General features: G+C 45.0%; 2 protein-coding genes across 4 annotated transcripts in view; both read left to right on the top strand.

Moving 5' to 3' along the window:
* LOC143289755 (general transcription factor IIH subunit 4-like) overlaps positions 1-7,799 on the top strand; it is a 26,559-nt gene extending 18,760 nt beyond the window's left edge. Inside the window, exons 11-14 of the mRNA XM_076598852.1 lie at positions 689-767; positions 3,847-3,894; positions 5,673-5,813; positions 7,664-7,799. Coding sequence (XP_076454967.1) covers positions 689-767; positions 3,847-3,894; positions 5,673-5,813; positions 7,664-7,771 — 376 coding nt within the window. The 3' untranslated portion in view covers positions 7,772-7,799. The remainder of the gene's footprint in view (positions 1-688; positions 768-3,846; positions 3,895-5,672; positions 5,814-7,663) is intronic.
* Positions 7,800-7,837: 38 nt separating this feature from the next.
* Positions 7,838-9,672, top strand: LOC143289754 (uncharacterized). Of its 3 annotated transcripts, none has more exons than XM_076598850.1 (2): positions 7,838-8,809; positions 9,118-9,672. In XM_076598850.1, the coding sequence occupies exons 1-2, from the start codon at positions 7,838-7,840 to the stop codon at positions 9,430-9,432; spliced, it is 1,287 nt and encodes a 428-aa protein (XP_076454965.1). In that variant the 3' UTR covers positions 9,433-9,672. The 3 variants fall into 3 exon arrangements, with proteins under 3 accessions (XP_076454965.1, XP_076454964.1, XP_076454966.1); XM_076598849.1 differs by having other exon boundaries at positions 7,838-9,033; positions 9,138-9,672; XM_076598851.1 differs by having other exon boundaries at positions 7,838-9,064; positions 9,138-9,340.
* The last annotated feature ends 3,628 nt before the right edge of the window (positions 9,673-13,300 follow it).

The raw sequence follows: 13,300 nt of genomic DNA, 5'->3' as shown, positions 1-13,300 counted from the left end.
GATTCGAACCCACACCCTCACAGAGTCTGTATTGGCCGCTGAGCGTCGTAACCATTCGTCCACCTTCCTCCTGAGAAAGCCCGCCTGTACATATGGGTGAACATGCAGAGATACCACCTGTTACGATTTTGCCGTATTTTGTCATGCTCCATTTCGGTTTGCTCTGACATTACGCCAATGTCAAAATTATTGCGACGAGTTCATTTCGACTAGGTAGCATGGTCACATGCTTTCCTGTCGTGACATTGCCCAGACACTCTGGACCTATCGATCAGGAGGCCAGGGCAGTCACTGCTGACCTTGGTGTCACGTGATGATGCTCAGCTGTTTGCTCGCATGTCTATTATTATTGAAACAGCACTGAGTGGACCAGTCAGCTTAATCGTTGCGGTTACACCGTGTTGCAGTTAGGCCCAAGTGATTGTGTGCCTTGTAGATAAAATGTCCGTTTGCTGATGTGGCTCGGAGTCCAAGTGCTCCTACCACATTCAAAATGTTACTACCAAATTCAGAATGTGCCTATCAAATTTCCTGGTGGTTCCTGCAAACTCTTGACAGAGGCTGGCATCTCTAAACATGGGAGATGCAGCCTACAAACGAAGATGAAGACGGGTCAGCAAAAAAACCCAAACAAACAAAAAAAAAAACCAGAAAAAAAAGTTTGAGCGTTGTCATTGTGTGGCTGCAGGTTCCCCAACATGGCGGTGGCCAACCTGACGAGGGACAGTGTCAGGGCCGCTCTGGCACGTGGCATCACCGCTGAACAGGTCAGTCATGCATGCATGCATGTGCGCAAACTGTCATGCATGCACGTGCGCACACACACACACACACAAGCATGCGCATGTATACATACATTGCAGACACACGTGTGACGACACACTAACGTACTGCACACGCACACAGAGTACACACACACACACGTATGACTACATACTGTACGAAGGTTGTCCTTTCTCTGTATTTCATCCTTTAATCCATGCTTCCACACATCCCCTCCCCCCGCCCCCCCACCCACACACACACAGGACATGTCTAATATCACTTAAAGTGAAAAGATGTTAAATCAAAGAAAGTATACTGTGCACACACATGTGTGACTACATGCTCACACACTGCACAAACATGCAGCACACACACACACACGAGACTGCACACACCCACACTGCACACACACACACACAAGACTACACACACACACATACACACACACACACACACACACACACACACACACACACACACACACACACACACACATATGACTACCCACTCACACACTGCACACATGCAATGCACGCACATGTGTGACTACTGCACACACACACACACATGTGACAACCCACTTATACACTTCACATGCACATGTGTGACTTCACACTCATGCACTGCTCACATGCATGTGACTACACACTCACACATATGCATGCATGTACATATGCATGATTGCATACAGAAATACAAGCGTGCACACACACATATGCATGCATGCACACACACATGCTCACACACACACACAAATACAAATTCATAAGCATGCACACACACATGCATACACATTTATGCATGATGACGAGGGGGGAGATGAAATAAGAATAGATTCTTGACACTAATTGTTCAGAGGTAGGGGCAAAGAATCGATGATACTTTTCATTGTTAGCTGTGAACTGCTGAAATTGCCTAATCAGTGGAAATGTTTTGGACAAACCTAGAGGTGGATGATTCCGATTCCTTAACTGTGAGCCCTGGTTTTTCAAGCTGCTAAATGATTGTGGTTTCTCTTACACATAATGTTCCACTGGACTCTCTGGGTCCAGTGTTCACCAGTGATCAGGGTTCAAAGCCCCATTTTGGCATGGTGGTGTGTCCTGGGGAAAGCTGCTTTGCTCCGGTATTCCTCACATCACCCAGGTGTGAATGGTGCCTGACTTCATTGGGGAAGGGTAAGACGGTTGGAAGGAGAGGATTGGGCCTCGCCTTCCTGTGCTGAACCCTGGACACAGTGGGTATGAATTCACTGCCTTCCTGTGCCCAGCCCTGGACACAGTGGGTATGAATTCACTGCCTTCCTGTGCCCAGCCCTGGACACAGTGGGTATGAATTCACTGCCTTCCTGTGCTGAACCCTGGACAAAGTGGGTATGAATTCACTGCCTTCCTGTGCCAAACCCTGGACACAGTGGGTATGAATTCACTGCCTTCCTGTGCTGAACCCTGGACACAGTGGGTATGAATTCACTGCCTTCCTGTGCCCAGCCCTGGACACAGTGGGTATGAATTCACTGCCTTCCTGTGCCCAGCCCTGGACACAGTGGATATGAATTCACTGCCTTCCTGTGCCCAGCCCTGGACACAGTGGATATGAATTCACTGCCTTCCTGTGCCCAGCCCTGGACACAGTGGGTATGAATTCACTGCCTTCCTGTGCTGAACCCTGGACACAGTGGATATGAATTCACTGCCTTCCTGTGCTGAGCCCTGGACACAGTGGGTATGAATTCACTGCCTTCCTGTGCTGAACCCTGGACACAGTGGATATGAATTCACTGCCTTCCTGTGCCCAGCCCTGGACACAGTGGATATGAATTCACTGCCTTCCTGTGCTGAACCCTGGACACAGTGGGTATGAATTCACTGCCTTCCTGTGCTGAACCCTCTACACAGTAGGTATGAATTCACTGCCTTCCTGTGCCGAACCCTGGACACAGTGGGTATGAATTCACTGCCTTCCTGTGCCCAGCCCTGGACACAGTGGATATGAATTCACTGCCTTCCTGTGCCCAGCCCTGGACACAGTGGATATGAATTCACTGCCTTCCTGTGACGAACCCTGGACACAGTGGATATGAATTCGCTGCCTTCCTGTGCCGAACCTTGGACACAGTGGGTATGAATTCGCTGCCTTCCTGTGCCGAACCTTGGACACAGTGGGTATGAATTCACTGCGTTCCTGTGCTGAGCCCTGGACACAGTGGGTATGAATTCACTGCCTTCCTGTGCTGAGCCCTGGACACAGTGGATATGAATTCACTGCCTTCCTGTGCCGAGCCCTGGACACAGTGGGTATGAATTCACTGCCTTCCTATGCCCAGCCCTGGACACAGTGGGTATGAATTCACTGCCTTCCTGTGCCCAGCCCTGGACACAGTGGGTATGAATTCACTGCCTTCCTATGCCCAGCCCTGGACACAGTGGGTATGAATTCACTGCCTTCCTGTTCCCAGCCCTGGACACAGTGGGTATGAATTCGCTGCCTTTCTGTGCTGAGCCCTGGACACAGTGGGTATGAATTCACTGCCTTCCTGTGCTGAACCCTGGACACAGTGGATATGAATTCACTGCCTTCCTGTGCCCAGCCCTGGACACAGTGGGTATGAATTCACTGCCTTCCTGTGCCCAGCCCTGGACACAGTGGATATGAATTCACTGCCTTCCTGTGCCCAGCCCTGGACACAGTGGATATGAATTCACTGCCTTCCTGTGCCCAGCCCTGGACACAGTGGGTATGAATTCACTGCCTTCCTGTGCTGAACCCTGGACACAGTGGGTATGAATTCACTGCCTTCCTGTGCCGAGCCCTGGACACAGTGGGTATGAATTCACTGCCTTCCTGTGCTGAACCCTGGACACAGTGGGTATGAATTCACTGCCTTCTTATGCTGAGCCCCGGACTCAGTGGATATGAATTCTCTGCCTCGATGTCCGTAAAAAGCAATGAGACATTTAATTTTTAATGTTTCATCAACTTCTTTGTCTTATGCTTGTGGAGTATAATAATTGTGTGAAAATGTTCCAGAGAATAATGACTTATCCTTAATTTTTGTTGATACTTGTTCTGGTGTTTCAGATTCTCAATTATTTACGTTCACACGCACATCCCGAGATGTTAAAGAAGGTAAGTGTCGTGAGTGTGTGTGTGTGTGTGTATGTGTGTGTGTGTGTGTGTGTGCACAAACATGCATATGCATTTGCAACTGCATTTGCATGTGAGACAGTGTACATGTCTTCATGATCTGTAGAACAGTTATGTGTTGATATATGATGCATTATTGCATCTCTCTCTCTCTCTCTTTCTGCCCTTTGTAAATCAAAACAAGCGCACATTATATATATATATATATATATATATATATATATATATATATATATATATATATATAATGTGCGCTTGTTTGATTTACAAAGGGCAGAAAGAGACTTAACATAGAGAAAAATTGTGTTTGTAGTGTAAAAAAAAAAGAAGAAAAAAAAAGAGCAGTCTTATCTTCTCAAGAACTTTTGAAATAGTTGTAATTTGTTTGCATTTTAAAATCACTTAATGATAGGTGTTCAGTGAATATTATTAATAACCTTTTTTTTTCCATAAAGTGTTTTTGATGTGTGAGGAATGAAAAGGCTGTGATCAGCTAGCTGGTTTCAAACGTTACTCTGCACAAATGATTTGTGTTGGATGGCGAATGAAATGGCTCTCTGTTTGACATACTTATGATCTGTTTTACAGAACATTTTTGATGTATAAGGAGTGGAATGCCTGTGATTAGTTTGTTTCAGATATGATTTAATTGAAAGTTGATTCATTTTACACCAAGTGCTTTTTATGTATAAAGGAATGAAGTTGAGATAAGGAATGGAGTGAAATGGTTGTGATCAGTTTGTTTCAAACATTGTTAAACTCAAGTACTTTAACAGAATATTTTTTGTTGTGTGAATGGCTCTGTCAGTTTGTTTCAAAAACATTATGAATAAAAAACATAATTCATTTCACACAAAGTGTTTTTGATGTGTAAGAAATGAAATTGCTGTGATCAGCTTTGCATCAAAATATTATTGAATATGAACATATTTTAGATAAAGCGTATAAGGAGAAGATGGCGGTGAGCAATGTGTTTGATGCTTTTCTACGTTCATGGGCTGTAACTCCCACATTCACTCGTATGTACACGAGCGGACTTTTACGTGTATGACCGTTTGTACCCCACCATGTAGGCAGCCATACTCCGTTTCTGGGGGGGTGCATGCTGGGCATGTTCTCGATTCCATAACCCACCGAACGCCGACATGGATTTCAGGACCTTAAATGCGTGTATTTGATCTTCTGCTTGCGTATACACACAAAGGGGGTTCAGGCACAAGCAGGTCTGCACATATGTTGACGTGGGAGATCGGAAAAATCTCCACCCCTTTACACCACCAGGCGCCATTACCGAGATTCGAACCCTGGACCCTCCGATTGAAAGTCCAACGCTTTAACCGCTTGGCCATTGCGCCTGTCTGCTTTATCTTCAGTTTAACGTCTATTCACTATAAGTGTTTTTAGACGGAAAGGAGTAAGGAAGTGGATAAAGGAAAGGGAATGCTTTGAATATTAGTGTAAAAAGTATTCATGTTATGTATCAGTGGAAAAGTATATTATAAGAAAAAGGTCTAAAGAGATTGTGGTGTGTATTGAATGAGGTGTCATGGGAAGGAGAATATGTATATGCATATCAACAAGTATTAACCTACAACAATGTAAATATAAATAACAACATTAATTATAACACATCAAAGGAGGATACCAACTGGACTGGAGTTTAAAATTTCCGAAAACATTCTAAGCAATGAATAATAATAATAATAATGAATAATAATAAGCCTGTCTGTTTGATACTGTGTGTGTGTGTGTGTGTTCAGACCCCAGTGATCCCACCCACCATCACGGATCAGATCAGACTGTGGGAGCTGGAGCGAGATCGCCTCACCTTCACCGACGGGGTTCTCTACAACCAGTTTCTGTCCCAGTCGGACTTTGAAATGCTCCGGAATTATGCCAAGGTTGGTGTGTGTGTGTTTGTGTGTGTGTGCTTGTATATGCGCATGCACGTGTGCTTGTGTGTGTGCGTGTTGGCAGGCACTTGAAAGAGGTAAGAAATCACTATCAGTATGTTGTGATGTCATTGAGAAGAGGTGTTGGTTATGTCCTGTGTATGCTAGTGTTTCATTTTAGTATCAGCAGTCCTTTTTAAGATTAATGGTGCACTCGTTTTTTTCCTGGAATTTAGAATTTTGCCCTTTAGGGTCAGTAAAAGTCTTGGAATTTTACAAAGAACCCTTCAACAGTGCCATTTAACAAAGAACTTAATGCATGAAAAAACAACCACCAAGAAACAACCAGAAAGTGATGAAAAAAAAAATCATTGATACCAGGATATCCACTGATCTCTTTTACGTCAAAATTGTTCCGAGGAGTTCGTTTTCGATTACATAGCATGGTCACATGTTTTCCTGTCATGACCTTACCCAGATGCACTTGACCGATCGATCACGAGGCCAGGGCAGTCACTGCTAACCTTGTTATCATGTGGTGATGCTCAGCTAATCGCATGTGTGCTTACATTTGTTTGTATGCCTTGTAGATAAAATGTATGTTTTGGTGATGTGGCTTCATAGTCCCCCAGTGTTCCTGCCAAATTCAGTAATCCGCATGTGGGGGGTTGGGGGTGCGGGTGTGTGCTGATTATCTGGTTGCGGTTTTCCGCAATTTATCTTTATTCTTATCTGTGTTTTAATCAATGTGCAGTATAGTAGGCTATGTTTATAATTATATTCAAATAATGTTTCTTAATTCTTTCTGTTTTTACATTAAGAATACTAGTTATTACCTGCAGTGTGTGGATGTATGTATGAAACGGTGTATGTGATATTTTTTACATCTGTATGTTCGTAATATTCGTAAAAGCTGTTGTTGACTTTTACAGTTATGGTCCCCATGTTGTTTGCTTGTCTATGTTGTGATAATGCACCTGACCAAATTTCTCCAGTTGGAGATAATAAAGTTATTCTTATCTTATTGCTACCATAATTTCCCAATTGTTCTGACAAACACTGAAGCGAGAGAATCTGAGCGCACTGGTTCGAATCACACCGGTGGTCACCAGTATTTTCTCCCCTCCACCACTAGACCTTGAGTGATGGTCTGGACGCTAATCATTCAGATGCGATGATGAACCAAGGTCCTGTGTGCAGCATGGATTTAGCACACGTAAAAGAACCCACGGCAACAAAAGGATTGTCGCTGGCAAAATTCTGTAGAAAAATCCACTTTGATAGGAAAACAAATAAAACTGCAGGCAGGGGGAAAAAAAAAAAGAAAAAAAAAAGGGTGGCGCTGTTGGTGTAGCGACACGCTCTCCCTGGAGGAGAGCAGCCTGAATTTCACACAGAAAGGAGGAGTTTGTATTATACTCCATGTTTGGTGATACATATACTTACCATGTCAAACTGATGCGGCTGCGGCCATGGTCCCTGCTCGGGATCGTCCCAGCTCATCTCGCTGGGCTGACCACAGCTCACAGGACGCCCCAGCGGGTACATCCACTTGGGATGGCACCCAGCAGGGGATGGACTGCCAACAAGAGTGGGAGCCCCTGTCTTCGGATGAGGACGAACAAGTGGATGAGCGCTCTTCGCCCCCATCCCAGGGGGGACAGATTGAGCCCACGCCTCCCTAGGGACCAGCCTGAACCAAACTCGGACTTCGCCGAGCTCGAACTGAGCCTCCCCAATAGGGTCACGCATGCCGAATCAGTCCCTCAAAATCTGTCGCGACAAAAAGAGTAATACAGATACAAACAAGCCAGGTCAGTGCGGTGTTCTCTGCTGACGCCGGTGCTGCATGTTTGCAGGAGATGGACCTGCTGGTCTGGGAGCTGCCGGAGAAGCGGGTCATGGTGGTCACCAAGGATGGCCACGACGCCGTCAAACGATTCTGGAAACGCCAGCGCCAGATGTGACACCCCACCCACCCCCCCTCTCTCTCCACCTTGTCACCCCCCCCGACCCTGCCATGGCTGCCATGCATGGTGCTTTTGCCGATTTCAAAGCAGAAGCGTCTTGCGGTGGTTTGGGGTCTTGACGGCGAGTGTCATGCGAGGAGGGACCAGAGTGAGGCGAAAGAGGGCTGGAAAGGGTCAGACAGATTGGAAAGAACCACGACAGACCGGGGTGTGTCAGAACAGACTGGAGTGTGTCAGAGGAGTGTCAGAATAGAATGGGGTGTGTCAGAGCAGACTGGAGTGTGTCAGAAGTGTTGGAGCAGACTGGGGTGTGTCAGAGCAGACTGGAGTGTGTCAGAAGTGTTGGAGCAGACTGGGGTGTGTCAGAGCAGACTGGAGTGTGTCAGAGCAGACTGGAGTGTGTCAGAAGTGTTGGAGCAGACTGGGGTGTGTCAGAGCAGACTGGAGTGTGTCAGAAGTGTTGGAGCAGACTGGAGTGTGTCAGAAGTGTTGGAGCAGACTGGGGTGTGTCAGAGCAGACTGGAGTGTGTCAGAAGTGTTGGAGCAGACTGGAGTGTGTCAGAAGTGTTGGAGCAGACTGGGGTGTGTCAGAAGTGTTGGAGCAGACTGGGGTGTGTCAGAGCAGACTGGAGTGTGTCAGAGGAGTGTCAGAATAGAATGGGGTGTGTCAGAGCAGACTGGAGTGTGTCAGAAGTGTTGGAGCAGACTGGGGTGTGTCAGAGCAGACTGGAGTGTGTCAGAAGTGTCGGAGCAGACTGGGGTGTGTCAGAGCAGACTGGAGTGTGTCAGAAGTGTTGGAGCAGACTGGGGTGTGTCAGAGCAGACTGGGGTGTGTCAGAGCAGACTGGGGTGTGCCAGAAGAGAGTTGGAGCAGACTGGGGTGTGCCAGAAGAGTGTTGGAGCAGACTGGGGTGTGCCAGAAGAGTGTTGGAGCAGACTGGGGTGTGTCAGAGCAGACTGGGGTGTGTCAGAAGAGAGTTGGAGCAGACTGGGGTGTGCCAGAAGAGAGTTGGAGCAGACTGGGGTGTGTCAGAAGTGTTGGAGCAGACTGGGGTGTGTCAGAGCAGACTGGAGTGTGCCAGAAGAGAGTTGGAGCAGACTGGGGTGTGCCAGAAGAGAGTTGGAGCAGACTGGGGTGTGCCAGAAGAGAGTTGGAGCAGACTGGGGTGTGCCAGAAGAGAGTTGGAGCAGACTGGGGTGTGCCAGAAGAGTGTTGGAGCAGACTGGGGTGTGTCAGAGCAGAGTCAGAACAGACTGGGGTGTGTCAGAGCAGACAAGGGTGTGTCAGAGGTGTGTCATAACAGACTGGGGTGTGTCAGAGCGTCGACTGGGGTGTGTCAGAGCAGACAAGGGTGTGTCAGAGGTGTGTCATAACAGACTGGGGTGTGTCAGAGCGTCGACATGTAATGATGATGGCTGACAAGACGTGTGGACCTGTTCATTCTGAACCAATTTCCTCCATTGTACTGTTTCCAGTTGTGCTAAACCAGGACACAGAAGATCTGGTGTGTGTGTGTGTGTGTGTGTGTGTGTACTTGTGTCTAGGCAGCAGTTCCTCACCAACTGGAGGACTGATTGTTGTGAGGAACAGGCAGACAGACTTACAGAAATCCAATGGAGGATCGTTCATCTTCACCCAGAGGCCCAACTTTGGTTGAGGGTCATAAAGAATGTCTTTAAAATGTTTTTTTTTTGTGTGTGTGTGTTTTTATGTTTTAAACATTCACATCCATTTCTCAAAGCCAGTGCAGTGTGTTGCGTTGATGGATCAGATCAGTCGGCATGTTCCAACCCTTCCTTGGAAACTGAAACTCGAGAGACTGTGCTGTGTCGGACAGAACCACCAGCCATGGTGTTCACTCATTACCACCATGTTGTAGGCAATCAAGTTTGGGTTTTTTTTCCTTTTTCCTTTTCTTTTTTTTTCCCTTTTCTATTTTTTTTTTTTCCCTTTTCTATTTTTTTTTTTTCCCCCTTTTCTTTTTTTTTTTTTTTTATACAGCAGGTGTGGTGGGTATGGATCAGGGGCACCCTTTGACACTGCTGGATGTGGATGCTATACAGCAATGACTCTGTAGTCACTGACATCTGTCCAGTGTGGAAATCTGTTGTTTTTTTTTGTCGAACATCTGGTGATTTGGTACATGGTTGCATTAGCCTGTATATGTAGTGTGTGTGTTGCATGTCCTTCAGTGAAAGACCCATAGCCATGTATCTGGGTTGAATCAGAGTGACAGAGAGAGACTGCAGTACAAACATTTGTGAGGAAGAGTGGATGGTTATGATTTTTTTTTTGCACAGGGATTGTTTCTTCTCAAGTGTACCAGCTGGAAATTTCTTTTCTGCTTGAACAAATGTTTACAATGCAAATTGAACAGAAGTCCAGTGCAGGCTCTTCCGTTTTAACTTCAGTTACATGGTTACAGCATGCGGATTTGTGGACAGTTTTAGTTGTTTCCAGCAATATGTGCAGTCACTTGGTTTGAGACAGCCATGTCAAACTGTGTGACAAGAGTTAGGGGATGTATGTGGATGTACCTGAGAGAGAGAGAGAACTTGATTGTGTCTAAATCCGTGATAAACATGTAGAAATAAAATACGAAAAATTAGCTACCTTTCAAATTTCTGTGAGCTTACAGAAAATAAAGTTGTTGCTTTTCTTAGCTTTCATACCATGAAGTAAAACGAAACCTCGTTCTTTTTCAGGGAACTGATATTAGACTCAAAACATACACAATTTCATTTTTTGGGAAAATTTACAGATGCAAAACTATTCCAGATGATCTTTCCTCCCCAAAATTAGTAAAACTATGGGAAAAAACCCAGCTTCAGACTTTTGACTTGGAGGTCATGGACTGAATGATTAAAAAAAAAAAATAAAATCTTGACATGAAAATTGACCATGCACCCCCTCTATTCCTGTTAAATGTGAAAACATTATAACATTTATATATGGAAATAAATAAATGCACCTGCGCATATTAAAGAGTTTACCAGTCATTTTTGTCATGTGCATTTTGTAAATTTATTTTTTTCATATGTGTTATTATTTTCATATTATATTCTGTACTGTTTGATTAAATTTGATCAAAAACAAATTAAACAGTGTGCAGAACCATTTATAAATATAAAAAGAGTGAATGTGAATGAAACTTGAAATGTTGGTGAAGAAATCTCAAACCCTCAATATAGCTAGTTACAGAAACTGCGTGTTGAATCTGTTATTTTCAAAACGAAAGGGGTTTAAAAAAAAAGTGTTAAAATTAAATAAAAGGGGGGAGGGGGACAGGGGAAAAAACTGAAAAGAAAAACATTCCAGTGAACATGCTGAACTGCAGTGCTATTCAAGGCGATAATCTTCATGAAATCAACAGACACAAACATAAAACATTGTCAAAAACAGAATGAAAAAAAAAAAAAAGGAAACCAACATGGAAACGGCCAAGTTTAATTAATCATTTAATTAATACACATCCCGTGCAAAGAAAAAAAAAACACGACACCTTGAAGAACGCTGATCACATCACAGCAAGTTTCAGCGTGACACGAGGCAGCTGAGGTGTCTTTCTGATGACGACGACAAACATGATGATACATGATGACACATTCTGAAATGTCCATGGCCTTGTCAAAGTGCAGGTTCACACACACACACACTTTCTGTTAGATGCTGCTCATTCATATTACATGCATCCAACTTTCATCGTGCTCGTTCATTGGACTTCGTTGGACTTATTTCTCAGAAACCTTGGAAGAGAAGTCGCTCAGCCTTGGCCCCTAGGTAATAATGCAGGTAAATCAAAAAAGAACACGGCATCAAGTGGCGTGTGCAGTCTCTGCTTTACTTCTTGTCGTAAGTCAGAACAACAACAACTGCACGTTGATACAGTGCCCACCCTTAGGCGCTGTTCAGTATAAATATATACATACATATATAGAACTGGATTAACACAACAAATAATAGCAACACTAAATCCTCAAACACAAGACAACGTACATTGTCCAAACTCACACTGCCATTGTACGATTCCTTTATTTTTTTCTGAAATGATAAAAACCTCCACAAATTAGAAGTTTTCCTTGTAAAACTCAGCTAGCTGTACACTATGCCCATTGTTCACTGATCACCTGACCCAACACATTCACACATCCTCATGTTTCAGTCTGGAAGTCAAAATAGTCTCACAACTCGGAGCTGTGTGAATACTGCCATGATTAAAAAGTCCACATCTACGCATCACACTGCTCACAGTTGAACACTTGACTCGGTGACAGCTCCCTGTTTGTTTACTGAAGAAAACGACGACGACGACAACAAAAATCCCTTTAAAAAAAAACCACCACCACCTGTTCTGTGGTTTCAGTTACAGTTTCAAGGGCATGTCAAATGTGTGGACTGATCAACATGTTCTCTAATTCTGCTTAAAAAAACAAACAAAAAAACAACAACCCCCCCCCAAACCCAGAAGAGATGTCTGACCAACACACAGACCCAACAGGCTGGTCAGGCCATACTCAGTCTCTTCCTTTCATTCTAACCAGCAACAAAACCTCTTCGTCAACACACTGTTTAGTACCTAAAATCATGCCGTCCCAAGCTTTCAGACAGAATCTCTCCTTTTCTTCTACAAAACTCGATGAGGTCAGACCCTTTTTCTCTCTCTTCTAATTCTACAAGCATCTGCCTTGGTCCAACACCCCTTTAGATCCAGAACTGAAATACAGTTTTAAAGTCTCAGCCCCTTTCCACAGAATCTTGAGAACAGACATTTGACATTGCTTGGTGAAGTCAGTCCAGCCAACCACACAGCGCTGTATCAGACCGACCCGAATGACGACCACACAGCGCTGTATCAGAACGACCCGAATGACGACCACACAGCGCTGTATCAGAACGACCCGAACGACGACCACACAGCCCTGTATCAGAACGACCCGAATGACGACCACACAGCGCTGTATCATAACTACCCGGATGACGACCACACAGCGCTGTATCAGAACTACCCGAATGACGACCACACAGCGCTGTATCAGAACGACCCAAATGACGACCACACAGCGCTGTATCAGAACGACCCGAATGACGACCACACAGCCCTGTATCAGAACTACCCGAATGACGACCACACAGCGCTGTATCAGAACGACCCGAATGACGACCACACAGCGCTGTATCAGAACTACCCGAATGACGACCACACAGCGCTGTATCAGAACTACCCGAATGACGACCACACAGCCCTGTATCAGAACTACCCGAATGACGACCACACAGCGCTGTATCAGAACTACCCGAATGACGACCACACAGCGCTGTATCAGAACTACCCGAATGACGACCACACAGCCCTGTATCAGAACGACCCGAATGACGACCACACAGCGCTGTATCAGAACGACCCGAATGACGACCACACAGCCCTGTATCAGAACTACCCAAACGAATGAAAAACCAATCAGCCACATTGAACACAAAATTCTTATCACATCTGAAAAACAAAAAAAAAACGACTACTAAAAAAA

Source organism: Babylonia areolata, chromosome 14 (assembly GCF_041734735.1).
Source record: "Babylonia areolata isolate BAREFJ2019XMU chromosome 14, ASM4173473v1, whole genome shotgun sequence".
In the NCBI taxonomy this organism is placed as follows: Eukaryota; Metazoa; Mollusca; class Gastropoda; order Neogastropoda; family Buccinidae; genus Babylonia; species Babylonia areolata.
The sequence above is the reverse complement of the archived record's forward strand: the minus strand, read 5'-3'. Positions and strand labels throughout refer to the sequence as shown.